This window comes from Podarcis pityusensis, assembly GCF_964106645.2.
Source record: "Podarcis pityusensis genome assembly, chromosome: 12".
Taxonomy (NCBI): Eukaryota; Metazoa; Chordata; class Lepidosauria; order Squamata; family Lacertidae; genus Podarcis; species Podarcis pityusensis.
This window is the reverse complement of record NC_138037.1, coordinates 59469230-59493683: the sequence shown is the minus strand read 5'-3', so window position 1 is coordinate 59493683 and position 24454 is coordinate 59469230. Positions and strand designations below refer to the sequence as shown.

Below are 24454 nucleotides of genomic sequence, written 5' to 3'. Positions count from 1 at the left end.
CCAATAGTCTATTACTTTTATTATAAACAATTTGTTTATTTTAAATTCATATTTTTATTATGACTTGTTTGTATTGGATCAGATTGTTATAAGAAGTGTGTTCTTGGGTTGCAGATCTTGTTGTTTCTTAAGCTTGTAGCCACCTTCTGTAAGGAATGGCGGTATACAAATTAGCAGTGAAATGAAATTAAATGAAAGCAGTTAAGGTGGCAAGCAGTCGGTACAAGAAAGAGCTTGTTATGAGCAGAGAGACAAGAGCAACCACTAAACTGCACTCCTAAGTCTTGAAGGCTATGTGCCAGCAAATATAAAAAGTAGGGTGAAGATCCATTAAACATTCAGAGCAGTGAAGCTGACCTGGATATGCCATCACCTAGTTTATTCAAAATGTACTTCTCCCATGTAAGGTTGAGGTGTGGAAAAACAGAACAAAATTATTCCGCAATTTGAACTACAAGTGCATTATGCTATCCTCCCAGTTATGTCACCAAGAAATCCCACCCATCCAATATCTGAAGGAATTTTGCACTGAATAAATATTCTTTTATTAGAAGAATAAGGTGGCAAATGAAGAGATAAATGTTTGCAGTGCTTTTAAACATTCATTAATTAAAATACGGAGAATCTGCCTGACTCATAAAAAAGAAGGGCAAGCCTGACAGCTGAGCCAGCAGTTATGGTTTGGCTGAGCCAGCATTTGAGCTTCCCAAGAGAAATAATTCTCAGACCAACTAAACAGCAGATGCTACCAGAATATCAAGGAAGGTGTTTGTGCTTCCGGACCCTGGAAAGCCAAACACAGCTGGTATTTGCTCACTTTTTACTAAAATCTATACTGAAATGTAATTTTTTAAGGGAGTGGGAACTCCTATATGGGGTACATGTGTAGAGGCTGCTGCATCAGGCCAGAGGCTCATCTAGAAGAGCATCCTGTTCTCACAATAGACAAACAGATGATGAGAATTGCAATTTAACACCTGCCCTTCACTCTAAGGTCCCAGGGCAGATGACAGTGATTAAAACACAACGTTAATATTTAAACACAGTATTACCACAACAGTAAAACAATTTAAAAGCACTTAAAATTACAACTCAGAATCCAAGCACAAGTGCCCTCTCCCCTCCTGTGATTTCCTGTCCAAAGGAGTGGCTGTGTCTGACTTGGGAGGCAGAGCAGAGGCATCCTGGCCAGCAGCCTGCAGTGGCTCTCTCCTCCCTGGATCTGCCTGATCCACTTGTAAAAGCATCTCTGCTGGTGACCATGGCTGCCTCCTGTGGGGGAAAGATCAACATTAGTACTTTCTTTGATCTTTTGCCCTGAATCCTCCAACATTCAGCTCCATTAAATGTCCACGACTTCTAGTATTATGAGAAAAGAAAAACTCCCTCCACTTTCTCCATGTCAGGCATAATTTTATAAACTTGCCTCTTCCTTGCCTTTACTCTAAACTAAAAAGTCCCAAACTCTGCAACCTTTATTCATCAAGGGAGCTACTCCATCCTTTAGTCGAGAGTCCTGCATTGCAACGGGCTGGGCTAGATGACCCTTGGGACCCCTCCAGCTCTATGATTTTCTGGTTCTATTACTGTGATTGTGTGGCAGATATGACCTAGCAGGCATTGCTGAAACGTGCTGGGATGAGACTCATCCATGGAAGGCTGGAAGGTGGCTGACTGGAGGGGGTCGTGAAGCAAAGCTCCCCTGCCCCTGCCCTGCCAAAGTGTTTCATTTCTACACTGCATGACACACTGTTTCAGATTTTAAGAAAAATAGCCATTATTCATCAGATTAATAACAAAGCTAAGCAAGTGAGAAGTTAAAATGTACTGGATCTGAAGGCAATAAAATATGCTTTCAAGTTGTCATTTGTGATCCCTTCATCTACCTTTTATGCTTGAATACAGAAAAAACAGCTAGCTGTATTTATGGCTTTGTGGTTGCTAAAAGGTCAGAGTGCATAATGCATACAGAAGTGGAAATGAACATATAATTGTGTAATCCCCATAAAACCTGAACAGAATTATAGAAATAATCAGTGTGCTTAAACTTTGATCTCTGTTGAAATGAAAATGAAAGGAGAATTTTAAAATTCCATTGTTGCATCTAGCAATTGTTGTATTGCTATATTTACCATATTTTTCGCTCTATAAGACGCACCAGACCACAAGACACACCTAGTTTTTGGAGGAGGAAAACTAGAAAAAAAATATTCTGAATCTCAGAAGCCAGAACAGCAAGAGGGATCACTGCGCAGTGAAAGCAGCAATCCCTCTTGCTGTTCTGGCTCCTGGGATAGCTGCACAGCCGGCATTCGCTCCATAAGATGCACACATATTTCCCCTTGCTTTTTAGGAGGGAAAAAGTGAGTCTTATAGAGCAAAAAATATGGTATGTTATTGTTGTATACCACTCTGAGCACTGGCAGCAGTGCTGAGCCAGACATCAGGGGCCCCTGGCACAGTTCACATGGGGGCCCCTGCTGCTGCTCCGCCCCACAACCCTCTGCTCTCTACAGTAGCAAGGCTACCACCCTGCTCTTCTTCCCCTGCCATCCCCCCAGCCTCTTGCTCTCTCTCTGTCCCATCTCTTATAAAGCACCCCCAAGCACATTTCATTGCTTTTCTGCCGCCTCAACACCTGGTCTCTGGGGAAAGCCCATCAAGGGCTCTTCTTCAGAGCCAAGCCTACTGAGGGAGAAGGCCGGGAGAAGGCCTGTGCCATCACTGTGGTTTGCCAGGGCAGCTAGGATGGGTTGATCTTTTAAGAAGCTTTTTCAAAAAAATCCACATTAAAAAAATACTTTTTAGCCCCTGTTGGAAACTGTGGCAGTGGTGCAGGCATTTGCCTGACTAGCTTGCCCTGGATGTCTGAGCAAGATGGTCCTGGGCCTTTTTCAGAGGCCAGGAAGGCAGTGGAGTGTTTGAGGGCCAAGGTGGATAGGAGCCAAGTTTGGCAGCATAGGCAACCCTGTACGCCTGACATCACAAAAAAGAATACTAGACACCACCCATATTTTCTGCAAATTGCTTTGGCTTCCTTATGGAATTGGCTTCATATTGTTGGGAAGTACTGTGTTAACTGCATCCATGAACTTATTAGCAGGCTTAATATGACAGTTGTGTGAGCTTTTTGGGGGGGAGGGGGTGTCAGTTGTGGGAATGTGTTTCTGGCCTTCAGAAACGGCTCCCATAGTCAGCCCTGGAAGTGCAGCTACTGCAGAAGCCTGCCTGGTTTGCACCCCTCGAGCCCAAGGACCTCGTAGCAGAAGTGAGGCCAGAGGAGCCCTTGTCCCATTGCCATTGGAGACTACAGGAGAGGGCTGGACCCCTTCAACTAAAGCAGCACCTTCCAGTTGGGGGGACAACACCGATTAACAAATAGGATGTTGCTGCTAGACATCTGAAGGCAGTCCTGTATAAGGAAGCTTTTTAAGGAATAATGTTGTTATATATGTTGGAAGCTGCCCAGAGTGGCTGGGGCAACTCAGTCAGATGGGTGGGGTACAAAAAAAGAATATTATTATTATTTCAGGTTTCAGGTTATTTCTTGCTGAAGCAACATCCGAGCTCTGTGCAGGCAAGGCACGGCCCAAACCATGCCTTGCCTCACCACAGAATAGGAAAACGAAACGGCTGTGACCCTAAATGCTTTGGTCATAGTGAAACTTTGGAAACTTGCACTCCCCCCACTCCTCTCCTCAGAATGGGTGATGTTAGCATTGCATCCCTTCCTCTGTTCCTTGAATCACAGTATCATATTATCATTGCCCTTCCATGGCCCAATGGCCCATGAGAGGATTGGTCCCAGTCCGGAGTCCCTGTAGATGAGGGCTGCCTCATCCTCGAACCCAGACCACGGCCACCCCATGGGCACCCAACTAGTGCCCGGGTGTCAACTTGCATGTTTCTGTTCTGGTTCTCATGAGGTCCATCTGGCCCCAAATGGAAGGGAGTAGCTTATACATGCCTTAAGCAGACTGCAATTAGATTTAATTGAAAATAATACTGTCATTCAGGCTGTCTTTAGAAATAACTGAACCTAGTCCTATATTTCTCTTTATTGTGAGGTATCATATTTTAACTACAGTACAGCAAAAGTTCTTGGACACGGCTTCTGTCCAGTTCTGTTTTTGGGTTCAGAAGTAAGCTGTGTCCCCTCTGATGAAATCTCTTTGCTGCCATGCAAATCCTGCCACGGCTCTCCTGGTAAAATCTCCTTGCATTGACCCCAAGAGCCCAATATACTTATTAATGTGCTGCTTCAGCAGCTGCATCATATCCAAGTGCAGGACTGGGAGGTTGTTTAGAAACCAGAACTAATTTTAGTCTCATATTCTGGAATTTATTTATGTATTTCAAAATAACATTTTCCAGAGTATAATGCACTCTAATTATAGCCTGCAATAGCAAATAGCTCCTTATGCTGCACTCCTCAGGTAATGCATCTGAAGGAATTAGCTCATTATGCTAACTGGGATAAAGCCAGAGGAGATTATAAACTCTCTATAGAGCATGTCTTGAAAGGAATAGAAAAAGCAATGCAGTTGAGAAGTGAAGTGCCTATCTGCTCCCCACATAAAAATCCGCTTTGGATTTGGATTTTAATTATGATAAAATATGAGGTATAATACAGGTTTCTTGTTAAAGCTCTTTATTCAGATTTGAAAGCCATGTGGGGGAAAATTCCCTTTGATGTCAGCTTCTTTGAGGTGTATCTTTTTAGAAAATATTTTTGTTATTTGCAGACACACATACAGTTGTGGCGTCCACTCTACTACATTTCTCTGCTTATCTGTCTCTAGAGGTCTGCTTACCCCCTTTTAGGGGTGCGGCTGGTTTGCGGGACAGACAGTGTCCCCCTCCCAATGATGTAGAGCTGTGTGGCGGGGTCTGATCCCTGCCAGAGTGTGAGCTTTGGCTTGCGCTCCTGGCTTGAAATCCTGCTCTGCGCAGCATGCCAAATTGGCCAATGTCAGGCTGGCACAAAGGTGTGGGGGGGGGGGCTAGAGGAAATAATCAGGCTTCCCTCAAATCTGCTCCCAGGGGATTTAAAGCAGCCCACGCCAGCCTTCGACACCCAGCTCTTCTTCGCTGGATCAACCCACCCACCCACTCCTGTAATTTTGCATTTACTCATTGAATTGACCTTTCTATGGCTGCGGTGGTCACCATATTTTAGGGGCCGGGTAGGAATTTGCCTATCAGGCAAATTGGCTATGAGCTGGGCGTTTTGCCTACCTTGTAGCAATTCTCACAACTTTGGCAGTTTAGGCATTGGGTAACCTTAGCGTTGGTTGGAGGGGGGGTTGTACTCTCACTTTCCCCTCCAGAAATAGGGTATCCTGTTAAAGGGATCCATGGTGGAGTTGCTTCTGTCCATTTGCCCAGATGGGGGGCTTGGATCTCAATGCTCCTAGAGGTGGCGATCCCCCTATCTGATGTAAGTCATAGGAATCTCCACTGCCGGGTTCACTCTGATGTCATTTTCAGTAAGCCCAGAAATTAGAATACTCACCCAATGTGTGTGCCAAACCACTTCATCCGCAGTCAGTTAAGTTGCAGCCTGATACATTCTTGGTGGCGGCAATGGGGGAGGGATGACACAATGAAAAATGCACATTGTAAAAACGCAGATCCCAGACTCTCCAAGTGGCCTGGGGGAGTGGTGCGAGAAGGATTCCATGCGCCTTTTGATCTCAGCCTCCTCACACAACCCCAGCCCCCAAGCCATTTCGTGACACTGGGATCAGCTTGGGGCTGGTGTGTGGTGTCCCTTCAGTGGCAGGGGCTGGGCTGGCACATGGTGGTGTGATAGAAATTTTATGGTCTTAGATATATGGTAATGTTCATAACTGCACATACATAGATCAACACAGGAAGACCAACCTGGAACCATTTTGATTCCTAAACTGACCAAATCCTTTCTCTGCAAGGTTAACCTGGAAAAGCCTCCCCATTGTCTCTTTCCTCACAAATCCTGTCTGAAGGATATGTCTGTTTGAATAAGGTGTGAGCCTGTGACCTGGCCCAGGAAATACCGTATTTTTCGCTTTATAACACGCAGATTTTTTCTACTGAAAAGGAAGGGGAAATGTCTGTGCGTGTTATGGAGCGAATGTGTGGTCCCTGGAGCCGAAAAATCAGACAAAAATCAAATCGGGCTTCACGATTGCTGAAACGGAACAAAGAGCAGGGAAAGCCCCTCCCCTCCAGGCAAGCAGAGGGGAAAAGAGGAAGCAGCTGCTTTCCTGCATTCTGCCTCAGGGTCTTACTGCCCACCCGCTCTGTTTCGTTGCTGTGTTTGCTGAAACGGAACAAAGAGCAGGGAAAGCCCCTCCCCTCCAGGCAAGCAGAGGGGAAAGCAGAGTGTCTGCTTTCCTCTCTGTGCTTCGGAGGGAACAATGTTTGTGAAGGGAAGAGAGATTACAGGTTCAGCTTAAAATTCTGATTTGACTTCCTGCTTTTTGTTTTTGGGGACACACAGCATTCAAATATGCTTTCTTCAATTTAAAAGGATGAAATCCTTAAACAGTGTTTTGCCTGTAAATTCATGCGATCTGGAAGATTACAGTGTCTGTACCTCTTAAGGGATGGCAAAGCTTAGGTTTCGCTGCTAAATAGTTCTTAATGCAGTTAAAATGCTTTCTTCTGTCAAGGCAATTAAAAAAAATAAATATCAGGCAGCCGGAAAACATGCAGATGGGAGAGAGAGAGAGAGAGCGCGCGCTGGCTGGCTTGTGTGGGTGGGTGGGGGGGAACTTTTGCCTTCCTTTCCTCACGTTATAGCCCTCTCCTGCATTCTTAGCCTTCTGTGTTTTTCCTTCCCTCCCCACTTAAAATGTGGTTACAAAGCATGGATCCACATGGATCCTCAGGATCTTTGCATTGGGTCACCCCAAATTCACCATCAGAGCACACAGCATGTCCATGGCTACAGCCTGCCCCCCCAAAATCACGCACCCACTGTTGCCTGGGGCTGCAATGGTGCAAAAACGTGGTTACAAAGCATGGATCCACATGGATCCTCAGGATCTTTGCATTGGGTCAGCCAAAATTCACCATCAGAGCACATAGCATGTCCATGGCTACAGCCTGCCCCCCCAAAATCACGCACCCACTGTTGCCTGGGGCTGCAATGGTGCAAAAACGTGGTTACAAAGCATGGATCCACAGGGATTCTCAGGATTTTTGCATTGGGTCACCCCAAATTCACCATCAGATCACATGTCTGTGGCCACAGCATGAAGCACAAAAATGATACGTCCACTGTTTCATTCAGAATATTTTTTCCCTTGTTTTCCTCCTCTAAAAACGATGTGCGTGTTATGGTCAGGTGCGTGTTATAGAGCGAAAAATACGGTAAGTATTTTACCACTACAAAAGAATGGCCAGGCTCCCCAGGAAATCCAATCAAGTAACCTGCTAGACAGGAGATAAACAACAACAGGAGAAAAACAATATTAAAATTTCTGTGATGTAGGTGGGATGTATCTGAGGGGTGGTCTTAGGTTACACCCCTTCTGTGATGTGTGCATAATGTTTCTGGGGGTGGTCTTGATCTAGAGGATGGGAATTTCAAAAGTCTTTATAAGCCCTTGCACAGCAATTTTGGGGGTCCTCCGCCTTTCCTGCATGTGAGGGGAGCACCCTGTTGCAACAGATCAATAAAGATCAGGCTTACTAGCTGCTTTGCTTCTCAATATTCTCTGGTTGGCCTCTGTTGTTCTCTCCTACCAATAGGGAACTTATGTAAGGACTCTATATGGGCTCTTGGATACCCCATAAGGGAAAAGGGCATATTTTTTATTTTACAACAGTGGGCTCCTTTTGCCCCCTGCACCTTGGGTACGGTTAAAGCATGCTCTGCCACTGCCCACATGCAACCACTGGAATCTCCAGTAAAAAGGGCTAGCAATGGCTGGGGAAACTCCTGGGAACCTGACAAAGTGCCGACAGTCGAGGAAGACAAGAGTGAACTGGATGGAGCAGTGATCTGACCCAGCAGCAAGACAGATCTACTGCAAAATAATACTGTGAAAATAAACTGGATTTTAGTCAGAATGGTGATTGATAGTGATATGTGAGAGTGTCTGAATTATAATATATCTCTTTTGTCCCCTTCTTTTCTCTTACAGCTTGTGGCCAATGCTATCCTTTTTGTCAGTGTAAATTTGTATGGGGTCTTTGTGAGGATTTTGACAGAGAGGGCACAAAGAAAGGCATTCCTTCAGGCCAGGAACTGCATAGAGGACAGGCTGAAGCTGGAGGATGAAAATGAAAAACAGGTCAGTTGAAATGTGTTTTTGTTTCCCCCCTTGTCTTTCTTTGGCATCACATTGGCATATATCCTGTAGGACAAGAGTCTGATCTGTAAGGAAAAGCATCTAATTGCAAAGTGTATTTTCATTTGCAGAGCGCAGTTGCCCCACTCTTTATTTGTTATCAACAATGAAAACACAGCAGGCATATTTAGCATAAGCTCCAGATAAAGCAGAGAAATGGGAGAATCTTCTGTTGGCCTCAAGTAAGATAACACTTAACCCAAAACGCAAATTATATTTTAATTTGTAAATTGGATTTCAGAGTCATGCTTCTTCTTGCCTTCTCTTTACTAACTATTATGAATGAATAGTCTTGAAGCTGGTTAATTTGCAAACAAGATTGTTCAGGTAAAGCTGCAGACGAGATAACTTTAGATTATCTGTTAGTGGACCTGTTAATAGTCCACTTACTCCTTAGCCATTTGCAGCTTGAAATTTAGGCAAAGACTCTTGAGTTCCACACCACATGGAGAGAGGGGTGTTGTTAGGGGTGTTATAGGAAAATCCCTGGGCTCACTTGGATTGCCAAACAAAGACACCAGCCAAGAATAGAGGAGCAAAACAGCAGCTAGTAGATCCGATCTTTATTCAAAAGACTGCAACAGGACTTCCACCCACCACATGGAAAGGATGTCTCCTTCTTTTATAAGTTCCCCCCTTTTACCCACAATCCCCTAGGTGAAGCATCATGCATATATCACAAATACATCATAGTTATGTCACAATCTGGAAGGGGTTTCCAGCAGAAACCTGAGCAACAGGTTTGCCCCATCTTTTCCTTGACCTCCACCTCACGCCCATTAAGTAAAACAAAAGGTATGTACATGCTCCTGTTCTCCCGGTCATGTTAAGTACGCTCTTTTGTTCTGACTGAGTTCCCAACCCATTTTGGCTGGGTTCACCATCGTCTTTGAGATGGCCACTTGTCTGACATTCTGGGGCCAGGATGCCAGCAATTAACATCTAGGAAAGGAGCTGCTGAGTATGTGGTCTCAGGCTTCAGGGATTATGGCTGACCCTGCCCACGTCCCAGGCTCCCCCCTTCATAGCCGTTTCTTTCCTGAACAGAACAAAGTTGGAACATCGAAAATCCTATACTGGAGCAATTTTATATGACTTTGTAAAGTTTTCCCATTGAGCCATCACATAGATACATTTATCAGTGAATTGTTACATTTGATGATGTGTAGCGGAGGCCCTTTGAATAGAGATGGGGGAGGGGACTTTGTGATGAAGTGCTTTGTGGGGACATCTGCAGGAGTGATTTGTTGATTTCGATAGTCATGGTGTGTGTGTATGATGTCCGCTGGAGTGGCAAACCCCCCCAACCTTTCCATAAATTCTGGTAACAGGGGTAATATAGTTCAGAAGCAATAGAGGCAGGTGTGGGTTAAAAATGGGTGACAACTGCTCTTGGTTACATCTTACCAGAGTTTGACATGGCATTGTGTGGGGATCTGATCATCAGCCATTGTGCAAGATCCCCAGTAGACTATTAATCCTGCCTAGTGCCTCTGCTACCCGCAATGAAAGCACTGGCAATTTAATGCATTTATTTTATTTTTTAATATTTGATCTTTATTGATTTTATACAGTGAATCACAGTTATAGCTCTCCATTAGTAGTATACTTGGGGGGGGGGGAGAAGAAAAAGAAAGAAAGAAAGAAAGAAAGAAAGAAAGAAAGAAAGAAAGAAAGAAAGAAAGAAAATAAGGTTTTCCCATATTGAGGCTTCCCTCCTCCCCAACCTGGGTTCTCTGTGTAACTATATCAAATGCGTATTGAACAGCATCTATTTTACAATTATCCAATGCTTCTAAGAGTTATTTCACATTGCAGAAGTCATTCAAAGCCTGCCAAAGATTTTACATGCTTACAGTGATCTTTTACATATTGTCTATATTTATCCCATTCTCTATTGAATTTTTAATCTAACTTTCCCTGTTAATCTTGCCATTTCAGTGTACTTAAATAATTTTGTATGCCATTTCATTTTTGTCGGTTTTGTCCTTTCCAACCTTGGGCTAACAACATTTTCACTACTGCGGTTGCATACATGAATAATCTCCTTAAGTCTTTTGGTAACTCTACACCTATGATCCCGAGGTGAAAGGCTTCCGGTTATTTGGGAAAGTTTAATTTAAACATTTTTTTTAGCTTGTTGTAGATCATTTCCCAAAATTCCTTTATCTTTTTGCGTTTTCACCACATATGATACATAGTTCCTTCTATTTCTTTTCATTTCCAACATAAGTTGGAGCTGGTTCTGTACATTTTCACTAGCTTACTGGGTGTCAAGTACCAGCAATAGAGCATCTTCATGTAGTTTTCTTTCAAAGTGTAACACTCAGTAAAATTTAAGTCCTCTCTCCAGAGTTTTTCCCAGGCTGACCTTTGAATGTTATACCCAAAATCTTTGGCCCATTGAATCATCACTGATTTTACTTCTTCGTCTTTCACTGACCAATCTAGCAAGATCCTATACATTTTGGAAAGTAGTTCCCCCTTACTTGGTATTAACTCCTCAAATCTCGATAACTTAGTGGGGAAGTCTTTTTAAAAAATCTGCTTTGAATATATCATTCAACTGGTGATATTGTAACCAGTGAGTTAAACAGTTTCTTACCCCCCCTCCATTTTAACTGGTCCTCTTCCTTAAGAAGTCCTTTATAAGTTGCCCAGTCTTTGCTCATGTTCATTTTCTTTACTGAAATTGCCTCAAGCGGTGATAGCCACCAGGGCCTTTTTTGTTCTAGCAAATTCTTATATTTATTCCATACCATGTATAATAATAATAATAACACATGATTCAGGAACCCTCTGTGTACTTTGGCTTTTTTGTACCATAAGTACGTGTGCCAACCGAATCTGTTGTTGAAACCCTCTAAATCTAGCATATCTGTGTTTTGTAAAAGTATCCATTCCCTGATCCAGCAGAGGCAGGATGCCTCGTAATATAGTATTAGATCTGGTAGTGAGAAGCCACCCCTATCTTTAATTTCTGTTAGTAATTTCTGTTTAATTCTAGGTCCGTCCCCCCCCCACCAAATAAACTTTGAAATGTCTCTTTGCCAATCTTTGAACGGACCCGCCCCACTGATCACTGGAACTGATTGAAACAAAAACAACATCATTGGTAGCACGTTCATTTTTATCATAGAGATCCTCCCCCAGAATGATAGATTCATTCTGCCCCAGATCTCCAGATTTCTTTTTATTTATGTCATTAGGTAAAAAAAGGTAAAGGGACCCCTGACCATTAGGTCCAGTCGTGGCTGACTCTGGGGATGCGGCACTCATCTCGCTTTATTGGCCAAGGGAGCCGGTGTACAGCTTCCAGATCATGTGGCCAGCATGTCTTTAAATAAGTTAATATTTTTCACTGTAATCCATACTCCTAAATATTTGACTTTTTTACTTATTGTCATACCAGTAATTCTTTGTAGCTCATTTTTATCTTGTTCTACCATATTTTTCACCAACAAGTTGGTTTTATTTTTGTTGAGTTTGAAACCTGCCACCTGACCAAATGCCATAGTCTGGAGTTGGCAAACTTTCCTTTGGACTTTCTGTTGTTATTATAAGATCATCCGCAAATGCTTTTAGTTTAAAAGATTTATTTCCTACCCTTATACCCTCTGCTCTTATTTTCCTTGTCAGGGTTTCCAAGACCAGTATAAATAGTAATGGGGACAGTGGGCATCCCTGCCTCATTCCCTTCATTATTTTACAATTTTCTGTTATATCATTATTTATAATCAGTTTTGCTTGCTGTTCAGAGTAAATTGTGTTTATACCTCTCTGAACGTCTCCCCCAAACCCATTAACTCTAGTGTGTGTTTTTAACGCATTTATTAAGGTGTATGAGGAAGGCAAAAAGTTCACAGCACCATTAACATATGTTTTCTTCCCAGAAGTTAACTTCCATGTAGAGCAGTGATGAGCACATCATAGGGAGAGTGGTGCAATGAAAATCCTCCTGACCCTCCTTGCTGCTGTCTAGCATCCTGGGCTGCCCAGAGAAAGTTCTCTCTGGGAACAGGCCAGGCTATGGCACAGGCAACGTCTACTGACGTGGGTACACCAGTGCCTGGGCTGGCCAGCTCCCTCGCCCACTGCCACATGGGGAATACAAAGTGGGCACCCCTGTGGATGTCAGGCAACCATGAATAGACAAAAGAGGGAGAACAGGGAAAGCAGATATATGTAGTGTCTGGGTGTACATAGATTTTGTTATAAAGGTTATTCTTATCAGGCATACAAAGCATTGAAACTCCATGAGAGACAGAAAGCTGTGATCATATGTAACTAGATTCTGCATAGTGGTGATGAACGGGATATCCCTTTGTGACTGTGATTGCATGGCAACTTCCCCCCGGCCCTCAATCAATCAAGGGTACCATCTCAATAGCTACATGCAGTGAGGTTTTGTTCATGATGCTGTGAACCCTTGTATATTTTTAGCCCTAGTCAAGTGTCAGTCTAACAGATGCTAAGCAGAATTAAAATTCTTTCAGAAACAGAAACACAAGAAATGTGTAGCTTATACAAACTAATAGATTCGAAAACAGGGGTCTGAAGCCCCTACACACAACATCCAAGTTTTCTTAGCTATCCCCAGTGGCAACTCCCTTGTGCCACCTGTGAAATGGCCAAACTATTTAGCAGTTCACCCCACTCAAAATCTAATACATAATTCAGAGGTTCAATGCTGGTAGTTAATATTGAGGGAGTGAAAGATGTAAGGAAATGCACTCGTCTTCTTCTTTGGCAATCACTCCTAGCCGAGTAAGATTGTCTTCCATGAACATAGTCTTAATGGTGTATCTGTAGGTAACTGTGGAGGCCAATTCTGGATCCACACATCCTTCCACAATGGAGACATAGATTTCTGGGTGGGAGTTGATCACGGTGAGGATTTGCCAAACTGCCTTCCTCTTAGCTCATGTCTCCCTTTCTTCCTCAGTTTGTGCTTCTTCAAAGTCCATGGCACCTTGGGTAAAGGCTGTTCTCCAACTGGAGCGCTCGCAGGCTGTCAGGGAAGAGCCAGAACACGCTGCTTCATCAGGAGAGGGTTCTGAGCAGGAACTGTCAGGAGAGGAAGACAGGGAAATGATGCATGAAACAGAACAGGGGGCAAGAGTATTCAGGTGGAGCAGGGGTCAGGTGGAGCAGGGGGTCAGAGATGATGAAGAGCCCTATAACCCACCAGAGCCGAGAGAAGGAAGTTCAGACTCAGAAAGGGGGGGAGCATTCACATCAGCACAGGCAAGGAGGGAAATGAAACGTAAAGATCAAAGACGTCTTGTGAGGTTTCCACACCTACTTTGTTTGCGCCAGAATTGAAAGAAGCCACTCCCCAAATCTGACTCGACAGGTTCAGATGCATGATGCTGTAACTATTCTTTAAGTATATATGTAATAAAGACTGTAAATATCGGCTTCCGGGGTGGCGCCATCGGTAATGGCGGACTCCCTCTGATCTGGAGGGACTGGCTCCACGGAAAACGGGTCTGTTCCGCTACGGCGAAGCGGGGACCCTTCAAAAAATCACAGGCGGAGGAAGCCTGTGACCATGGGACTCGGCGGGCACCTTCTGCGCCCCCCCCAATCCGTAAAGGAACCCAACTACGGGCTCCGGAGCGAAGAGGGGCTAGTGGCGCGGTCCTGAGAGTCAACTGCTTCTTCCGTGGAGCGAAGCCACACAGCCGTTGCCGGAGAGCGCTACCTTTTTCCTGGGACAATTTGGTTACAAAAACAACTACCCGTGAGCAGATCAAATTTGGACAATTGGACTTTAAACAACGATCTGTGAGTAGAAGGGAAAATTGGATTAGGAAATTCTTCTTAATTTGGCACTGAAGCGGGAAGGTCTAAACAGGAAGTTAGCCTTCCGTTTCTTGTAGATAGATTAAAGCAAAGACATGGCAAACTAGAGTTCAGAAAATCGTTTGTAAAGGATCAACTTTCATCATCTAAAACTACTGAACCCCCTTCGGAAGCAGGAGAAGAGGGGGGATTTTTTCCGGATGGTTTAAACTTGCAGGAGAGAGTGTAAAGAAAAGTAATTTTCCACCGTCTTGAACCTGGGAGCGGGATGTCAGGACAGACGTTTTTGGGAAGTTCATTGACTATAGACAAATGTTTTTGACAGATAGTTAAAAGAAGAGAAACATAGTGATTCCATTGTTCTCTTTCGCATTTTAAAGGAACAAATACTGACAAAATATCTGAAAAAGGAAACTTTGTTGTTAGATCTGCTGTTAAAAAAAAAAAAAGGAAAGAGATTAATACAAATAGAAGTTCTTCCCCTAGAGGGAGCTTGTGAAACTGTTATTAAACTTGAACTGGGGAGCTTCGCAGCTGCAAACAGATTAAGATCATGGGAACAGACTTCTGACCTTGCATAACAATGTATTCAGAGGCTCTGGTGCGTGCTTTCTGTAAGACAAGTGCTTTATTGGAACAGTTACATGAGAAGACGGATTTGATGACTGTTGCGATTACAAATTTTGGACAGGTAGTGGGTATCTATATAGAACCCACCCAGGAATCAACTCAGGAGTGTGCTCTGACAGATCAGATGAGGGAGGAGATCGTTGTTGGACCTCGGGTGGCAGAGATGGAGGGAGCTGTGGCCCAGCAGGAACATGAGTTGTTGGATTTGACAAATGAACTTGGAAAAAGCCAGATTTGGAGAGATAGAGTTTTGTTGGGCTTGGAGATGGGGGGATGGATAGACCCCCCTATGCAGGGATGTCTTGACTTTCCAAGTCTAGCAATGGGCCGTGAGGAGTTTGGGGTTGTGGGGGTCCTCAACTTTGGAGGGACTTTGAAACATGCTTTTAAATACCACATGGAGTTCAGTGTGGATTATGGAAAAGGGGCTGATCTGTCGAGAAGGGACAAAAATACTGTCAAGCTGGAGTTTCCACGAGTGAAAGGACCAGGAGACAAAGTAAAGTACAGGTATAAATATGAAGAAGATCTGCGGAAGGGACATGGAAGAGACTTAAGGGCCTCGGACATAAGATTACCAGGTTAATGAACTAGATGGATGGGACAGAAAGGACTGACAAAACCCGGGACCAGGAGGAAGAGACGTTGGATGAAGATTGGAAGAAAGTTTTAAAACATTTTCTATTTAGGATTGTTTTGTAAAATTAATGAGTATTAGAAAAATGTTGGAACGAAACTATTTGGCTTTAGCAGAAATGTTAAAAAGAACTATGCAAGAATATGTTATGGTTATGAGAAATTGGTATAAATAAGATTTAAGTTTTAAGTTCTAGGGTCTTTTATAGTAAGATAAGGTTAAAATAGATTAAGGTAATTTAATGACAGAATATTATGAAAAATGGGATGGATTTGCTGTTATAATTAATAACTGGAATACAAAAAAGGGAGGTGTCAGAGCTGCTTCCAGATCCTAGCTCACAGAGGATCACGCTAGCCAGCGATCATTAAATAAAAGTCTTTATTGAGTTACAGTTTCCATTCTCAAGCTGCTGCGTGCAACTCTACGTCTCATGGTTAGATCGGCGAAGCTCCATCTGAGTCTCCGCCCCTTGTACACCAACTTAATATCCTAGCCTTGCTCCACCTTTTCCGCCTGACTGTTCTTCTCTGGGTCCCTCTGCCCCCCGGGGTCTCTTCCTTCCGGGATTCCTCTGACGCTGACGCTGACCCCCCTGACTCTTCTCCCTCCTTTCGGTGGGCTTTAGGACCTGGCTCCCTTTCCGGGCTGCCTACTGCGCCACCTTCCTGTGCATTTGAACTTGGCACGCGCGCCCAACCTTCCACCTTCCGTCTGACCGTTTCTTCGCTCCCCGATGGAGGTGTGGCCACTCCTGACTCGTGCCCTCCCCCCTGTTGTGAGCTGCCAGCGCTTGATCCCTGGCGCCCTTCCTCTTCCCTGCTCTCTGGCGGTGACGCTGGTCCTGATTTCCAACTGCTCCCCTCTGAGTCCCCTCTGGCTCTATCTTCCTGGGGTGTCCCCCTAGGCTCCCCCCTTGCCCTGGCCACTGGTGCTCCTTTCTGTGAATCTTCTGATTCACTGGAAAGACTCGGAGATCTCGGGTCGTCGTCATCACTCATCTTTTCTTCTGCCTCCTCTCCCTCGCTCTCTGTTTCCTCCCTTGCCCTTGCCTCTGCTCCTGAACCCCTGACATCCATCCCCCCCTCGAAGCCCCCTCTTCCCCCCTCCCCTCCTTCCGGTGCGGGATCTGGGTGCTGCCGTGTCAGGGGGACGAATGTCGGATACAGTTCGCTTCCCGTGGCGGGCCGCCATCCGAAGTCTTCCGGTTCTTCCTCCCTGCTCTCGTTGACGACGGTCACCTCCGCTTCCATCTCTGTGCCGCCGTGCTCGAAACCCGGGTCGTCCCCGAAAACGTCCATGTCCGTCTCTCCCTCGTTGCCTTCTGGAGACGTTGCTCGTCCTGGACCCTCCAGCCACCTTCTGCGGAACTGCTCCTCTGGTCGATCATCCCACCAATACGAGGGTTCTGAAGCAGATCCCGAGGGTGACCCCTCTGGGGAACGGGCGTCTCGTGTCGGTTCCTCGTCCGAGTCGAACCCCCGGAACGTGCTGGCTGAAAGCGTGGGCGTGAAAAGCCAGTCGTCGAAAAAGTCTGCTGGCATTGGCCTATGTGGGAAGAGGGCATGAAACTCTTCTTTGAGCAGAGGTTCGTCTAAAGCGTAGCCCGGCACCCAGCTGTTGGCACTGGCCGGGGTGCCCTCCTTGGCGAGAAGGTATTCTACCCCCTCTTCCCCCCATCTGGAGTCCAAAATCTCCGTGACTTCGTTGATGCGCTCCTCCTGTGCCACTCCCCCTTGCCCGGTTCTCTCTCGGAGCGGACCCGGTGCCGTTCCTGGTTCCTGAAACCTGTGAGGTGCCTTGTAGGGAGTGAGCACCGATCTGTGGAACACCGGATGCATTCTGGAACCCTCCGGAAGAGCCAGCCTGAAAGCCACCGGGTTGACCTGTTCGTCGACTTGGTAGGGCCCCAGTTGTTTATGCCCTAGTTTCTTCTTCGCCAACGACCTGGCCGGCACTGCGTGGGCTGCTAACCAGACCCAGTCTCCCACATGGATCTCTTCGCCAACCCTTCTGTGTTTGTCCGCTTGTACCTTGTATGCGTGTTTAGCCAGCTCCAGGTGCCGCCGCAGCTGATCATGGACCTCCTGCAACTCCGACGCGAACGCATCTGCTGTCTGCGGCTCCCCCTCCCCCATTCTTTCCAGTCCCGGGAAGGTTCTAGGGTGCCTCCCGTTGTTGGCGAAGAACGGCGTGACCCCCGTGGACACGTGCTTCGTGTTGTTGTAGGCGAACTCGGCGAGAGGCAGGTAATCCACCCACGTCGCAGGCTGTTGATTCGCATAACATCTCAGGTACTGCTGCATGATGGCATTGACCCGCTCCGCTTGCCCGTTGGTCTGCGGGTGTCTAGCCGACGCCAGGTTGATCTTGACGTTCAGGAAGCCCATCAGCCTCTGCCAGAAGTTTGAGATGAACTGTCGCCCTCGGTCGGACAGAATAGACCGCGGCAGACCGTGAACCTTGAACACATGGTCTATGAACAGTTTGGCGGTTTGTTCCGCCGTGGCCACCTTCGCACACGGAATGAAATGTGCCATCTTGGAGAACAAATCCACCACCACCAGCACAGCCGTCTTGCCCCTCAAGCTGGGCAGATCCGTGACAAAGTCCAGGGCCACTCTCTCCCATGGCTCGAACGGAGTTTGCAGCGGTTCCAGCAGTCCGGCCGGCGGTCTGTGCACTGGTTTGGACCTCTGGCAGGTGTCACACCTCGCCACGTAGTCCGCGACTTCCCCTCTCATTCCGGGCCACCAGAAGTCTCTGGCTACTAATTCCACCGTCTTCTCCTTGCCAAAGTGCCCGGCAGTGGGCGCGTCGTGCAGCTGCTGCAGTACCTTGGCGCGAAGTTCGTCTCCCGGCACGTAGATGGCCCCTTTACGGATGAGCAAACCATCTCGCAGCTGGAACTCGTCGGTCGCTGCCGTGCCCCTGTGCACCTCTGCCATCTTTGCTTGCGCGAAGGAGTCATCCTGCAACGCTCGTCGCACCGCATCCAGGTCAACTGTTGCCGCCGCGCACGCCCACACTGTCGGTGCGAAGATGTGCATGGCGGCCGCTGGCGTTGCCTCCTCCAGATACTGTGGCTTACGGGAGAGAGCATCCGCCATGATGTTGGTGTCCCCCGGGACATACTCTATTCGGAAGTCGAAATTCGCAAAGAACTCAGCCCAACGTATCTGCCTCTGGTTCAGGAACTGTGCCGTGCGCCAGTGCTCTAGATTCTTGTGGTCCGTGCAGACCTGCACCGTGTGCTTGGCGCCGATCAGGAAGTGCCTCCACGCTTTGAACGCTGCATGAATGGCCAGCAACTCCCTGTCCCAGATGGTGTAGTTCTGTTCGGACTTGCTGAGCTTCCTTGAGTAAAACGCTCCCGGCCTCCAAACCCCCTGCGGGTCTTTCTGCAGCAGGACTGCTCCCACGGCTCTGTCCGAAGCGTCTGTCTCCACCCTCATCGGCCTGCTGGGGTTGACATGAAGCAGCTGCTCTTCCGACGCGAAGAGACGCTTGAGTGCCTGAAAGGACTGCTCCGCCTGCTCTGTCCAGATGAACTTCTTTTTCTTGGAGCTGAGCGTGTCCGTGATGGCCGCTGTCTGCATCGCAAAGCCTTTGATAAACTTGCGATAGAAGTTCGCGAAGCCGACAAACCGTTGGACCTCCTTCCGGTTGCGTGGGCTTTTCCAATCCAACACTGCTCGGACCTTGGCGCTGTCCATGGCGAGCCCTTTATCAGACAACTTGTAGCCCAGGAAATCCACCTCGGTCACGTCGAATTGGCACTTCTCCAGCTTGGCGTAAAGCCTATGTTGCTGTAGCCTGCTCAGCACTTCCTTGACATGTCTGTCATGCTCCTGCTGCGATTCCGAAAAGATCAGGATGTCATCCAAGAAACAGACGCACGTCTTGTAGAGGAGCCCCGCCAACACGTGATGCATGAAAGCTTGAAAAACGTGGGAGCCATTTTGCAATCCAAAAGGCATAACTCTATATTCGTAGGTGCCCAGGGGCGTGAACATGGCTGTCTTCCACTCATCTCCCTCCCGCATGCGAATGAGGTTGTATGCCCCTCGCAGGTCCAACTTGGTGAACACTCTGCCCTTCCGTACCTTTGCGAGGAGGTCGTCGATTCGGGGCATGGGGAAGTCCGATGGCTTGGTCACACTGTTCAAGATGCGAAAGTCCACTACAAGTCTTTTTTGGGGCGTGTCCCGCTTCTTAACAAAGAATACCGGACTGCCCCCCGCTGCCTTGGACTCTCGGATGAAACCGCGCTCCAAATTATGATCTATGAACTCTTTGAGTTCCTGCAGTTCGTCCTCAGACATGGAATACAGCTTCCCTTTGGGTAGCGCCGCCCCCGGCAGCAGGTCAATTTTGCAGTCATATGGTCTGTGGGGGGGTAGCCTGTCTGCCTCTTTCTCGCAGAAAACCTCCAAAAATTCTGCGTACTTGTGGGGAACCGCTTGCAGCGTGCCTAGCTGCAGCTGTGACTCCTCTTCCCCTCCTTCCTGCCTGGGCACGATGCAGTGTTCAGCGCAAAAGGAAGAGCCGAAGGTCAGCTGCCTCTGGTACCAAGCCAGCGTCGGGCTGTGCTTGTCCAGCCAACTCATGCCCAATACAATGGGCATGTCCGATAGTTGAGTGACATTGAAGCTGATGATTTCCCTGTGATTCCCAAGTCGCATCACCATTGGTGGCATCTGCTTCACCACTTGCCCCCCTAGCAGCTCCCTGCCATCCACCGTGACAACCTGCAGGGGCAGCGTGGCAGGCAGCAACTGTATAGCGTGCCGGTCGACAAAGTCCTGCCCTATAAAGTCCGCATTGCTTCCGGAGTCAATGGTGATTGGCACGTCCATGGTGATTCCATTGGGCAGCTGGAGCGACGCGGTGAGCTTCACTACCGGTTTGGGCGGGAGGGGGTCCATGGGCTGTAAAATCTCTGGGGACTGCTTCACTGACACGTCTGGTTGGGCCCCAGTGCCTCTTCCTCCAACCAGACTCCTTCGTTTCCCTGCTGTGGTTGTCCTTGCTGCGTTGCTGCAGTTACCATTGCTGAGGCTGCAGTGTGCTTGTGGAGCCTCTGGGGACACTCTTTCGCCATATGCTGTGGATCATCGCAGATGTAACACTTCCTGTTCCCTCTAGGAGGCTTCGCTTTCACTGCTGCCGGTGCTAGGGCTCTGGCTGCTGACTGAGCCCTTGCACCTCCAACCTCCATAGGTTCCGCTCCTCCTCCTGGCGGAGGCGTGGATTGCGCACGCGCTGCTTCTCTGGGAAGGAAGGAGGAGCCCCTGGCTGGTTCGCGCCCTCCACGCCCTTCGTCCCTGCTCCACGGACGTCCTTCCAGCCGCACCCCCACCGCCAGCGCCCTCTGAACGATCTCCTGCGTGGTCCGGGGTCTCTCCCCCCTCGCAATTTCATCTTTAACCGAGCCGTGCAATCCCTCCCAAAACAGGTCTCTTACAGGAGCCGAATCTCTGTCCCATTCCAGGGCACTGACCAAAGCGAAAAAGCGGGCATGGTACTGCCTTACGCTGGCCCTCCCTTGCTTCAGTCCATGTATCTCCTGCCGAGCAAGATCCACGTCAATGCTTGATAAAAAGCACCCATCCATCGCTTTAATAAAGGCATCCGCATTTTGGAGCGCCGGATCCTTATCTCTCCACAAATTGCGCAGCCATGCTTTAGCATCTCCATGCAAATGGGACATGATGAATCCCACCTTCTCTTGCTCATCTCTAAAGTCTTTGTTCAGCAGTTGCAGTGCACACATTACATCTGCTCTAAAGTTGGGGTACTGTTGCAAATTCCCATCGAAGTGAGAGACCAGACCGCCTGTTCGTCTCCCCAACCCAATCCCCTCCGGTTTGGGTGTCAGTTGCCCTTGCTTCGTAAGCACTTCCAACCTGACCTGGAGATCCCTGTAGGCGGCAGCTGCGTCCTCCTCTCTCTTCCTGGATGCAAGAGCCTCGGCATTCAGTCGTGTCACTGCTTCTCTGAGTTCCACTATCTGCTGTTCGGCTGTCATGTTGTCTGCCGTTCGTGAGCTCGCTAGTAGGCACCCGCTTTCTCTCCTCTCCGCGAGGACGTAGATGCCCACAATCTAGGGATGGAGCTTACTGTCAGAGCTGCTTCCAGATCCTAGCTCACAGAGGATCACGCTAGCCAGCGATCATTAAATAAAAGTCTTTATTGAGTTACAGTTTCCATTCTCAAGCTGCTGCGTGCAACTCTACGTCTCATGGTTAGATCGGCGAAGCTCCATCTGAGTCTCCGCCCCTTGTACACCAACTTAATATCCTAGCCTTGCTCCACCTTTTCCGCCTGACTGTTCTTCTCTGGGTCCCTCTGCCCCCCGGGGTCTCTTCCTTCCGGGATTCCTCTGACGCTGACGCTGACCCCCCTGACTCTTCTCCCTCCTTTCGGCGGGCTTTAGGACCTGGCTCCCTTTCCGGGCTGCCTACTGCGCCACCTTCCTGTGCATTTGAACTTGGCACGCGCGCCCAACCTTCCACCTTCCGTCTGACCGTTTCTTCGCTCCCCGAAGGAGGTGTGGCCACTCCTGACTCGTGCCCTCCCCCCTGTTGTGAGCTGCCAGCGCTTGATCCCTGGCGCCCTTCCTCTTCCCTGCTCTCTGGCGGTGACGCTGGTCCTGATTTCCAACTGCTCCCCTCTGAGTCCCCTCTGGCTCTATCTTCCTGGGGTGTCCCCCTAGGCTCCCCCCTTGCCCTGGCCACTGGTGCTCCTTTCTGTGAATCTTCTGATTCACTGGAAAGACTCGGAGATCTCGGGTCGTCGTCATCACTCATCTTTTCTTCTGCCTCCTCTCCCTCGCTCTCTGTTTCCTCCCTTGCCCTTGCCTCTGCTCCTGAACCCCTGACAGGAGGTGTGAGGAGGTCGATGAAATAAGGCAATGACAGTTAAGGATTTGGGAATATTGGATCTGTTTTTAATTGTTTGTGGTTTACTTTGGTTTTTTGGATTTTGATGTGTTTTTTTTATTGATTTGTATGGTTTGACTGCTGTTTTCTTTTCCCTTGTTTTTTCTTCTTCTTTGTTTCTTTGTTTTTTCTGTAACTTTAAAATGCTTAATAAATATCATTTTTTTTAAAAAAGACTGTAAATATCACGCTGATTGTACTGGAGTGTTACTGTGAAGAGGGAATACCACCTTGACACAGGCCAATGTTTCCCAGTTATCAGTGGTTATACTACATTTTTAAAGATTTGCCTTGAGAGAGTTTTAAACCTCTTTTCTTGTCCACCAGTATTTCACCAGTATTTAAGTTTGGAATAGAGTAGTTGCTTTGGAAGATGATAATCACATGATCAGTCCAACAAAGTTGAAGAATCATTGCTTCAACACTAGCAATCTTTGTTTCTTCCAGTACACTGACATTAGTTTGCTTGTCTTCCAAAGTAATATGTTAATTTTTTTGGAGACACTGTTGATAGAATCTTTCAAGGAGTTGGCGATGGTGCTTGTAAGTGGTCCATCTTGCACAAGCATAGAGTAAAGTTGGTAGTATGATAGCTAGGTAAACAAGCACACATGGATATTGAACACAGTTGCAGAATTGTGCCCACTGGCTACAGTTCTGTACAAAGCTCAAGGAGACATAACTATGCAGGATAGCAAACCCAGCCTGCCAGCTAAGTGCATTTGTCAGGCCTCTCCATGCATGTCCATGCAACAATCTGATTGCTGTGACAGCAGCTGAGTGAGTCGGAGACCAGATGGTGTGCTACCATGCCTAGGATTCAGCTTTCATTATTCCATGGGAAGGCCAATTTTTCTGACATTTCCTGAAGCCTGTTCAGACATTATTCAACCAGCAGATCACCCTAAGGGAGAGATTGTGATTGATTTTGTCCCGATTCTTCTCCTCCCATGGAAAAAGGTGAATATATTTATTTTAAACATGTTATCTCACATTCCTCTGAAGAATGTCTGCTTACCCAGAAACAGAGTGGGCAGCTGTTGCGACCCTTCATGCTGGGCCCCTCACCCTTGGAAGCAACATCAGGGCTAGGCGGCCGGCCGTGGGAAATTCCCAGGCTGGCTGCTGGAGATTGGCGGGCTTTCCCGCTATTGGTTTATTTGAATCCTGGCCAGTCCTGCTGAGTCAGGGGCTGTGAGGGGTATACACACAATGCCTAAGCCAAATCCAACCTACATCTGGAATGAATAAAGTTGTGCCAATTTTAAATCCCATAATGTTGTCTTGTCCAGTTTGTTCCTCTTCTTGGCCCAGACCTTGCTCCAGGGGTGGGGTGGCACTGTGAGGGAGTCTGTAATAAAATTCTCTTTCAATATGTCACCCTTTCTGTTTCATGATGAATGAAGTGGATAGTGAAGCAGGAGCACAACCTGCTCTTCCTCCCTCTTTGGGACGGACAATTTTGAGGATGGGGGAATCATATCAGAACAAGATACTAGTGTATGTTAAAACACTTTTCTGCATTCAAATGCTATATGATGAAGTTAGCTCATTTCTGCAAAATCTCACAAAAGGTTATTTGGGCTCTGGAATGCAATAATTTTAACCTGTAGCACCAAACCTATTGTACATAATCGACATCTGGTGCTGATCTGCCTTAATGGCTGCCACTCCCACATTAGCAGAGATTGTTTGCAAATGATAAACAAGGATGATTTGAGGATAATTGTCCTTGCAAACTCCCCCCAGGGCCCAGGGCAGGGGAGTGAGCTTCACTCGCAGATCGTCTTGATACAGTGGTACCTCAGGTTACAGATGCTTCAGGTTACATACACTTCAGGTTACAGACTCCGCTAACCCAGAAATAGTACCTCAGGTTAAGAACTTCAGGATGAGAACAGAAATCGTGTTCTGGCGGCGCGGCGGCAGCAGGAGGCCCCATTAGCTAAAGTGGTGCTTCAGGTTAAGAACAGTTTCAGGTTAAGAACAGACCCCCAAAACAAATTAAATATGTAACCAGAGGTACCACTGTACCTGACTTTCACTCCTATATGAAAGGAGACACTTTGCCTTTCAGTAATCCTCCGATGCAC

At 47.2% G+C, this 24454-nt stretch overlaps 1 protein-coding gene across 2 annotated transcripts in view; it reads left to right on the top strand.

Moving 5' to 3' along the window:
• ADCY1 (adenylate cyclase 1) overlaps positions 1 to 24454 on the top strand; it is a 234389-nt gene that overhangs the window by 93204 nt on the left and 116731 nt on the right. For both annotated transcript variants that reach the window (XR_013978367.1, XM_080975772.1), the window contains exon 2: positions 8136 to 8285. Coding sequence is in view for 1 of the 2 variants with exons in the window: in XM_080975772.1 (XP_080831898.1) it covers positions 8136 to 8285 (150 nt within the window). In the remaining variant the exon portion in view is untranslated. The remainder of the gene's footprint in view (positions 1 to 8135; positions 8286 to 24454) is intronic.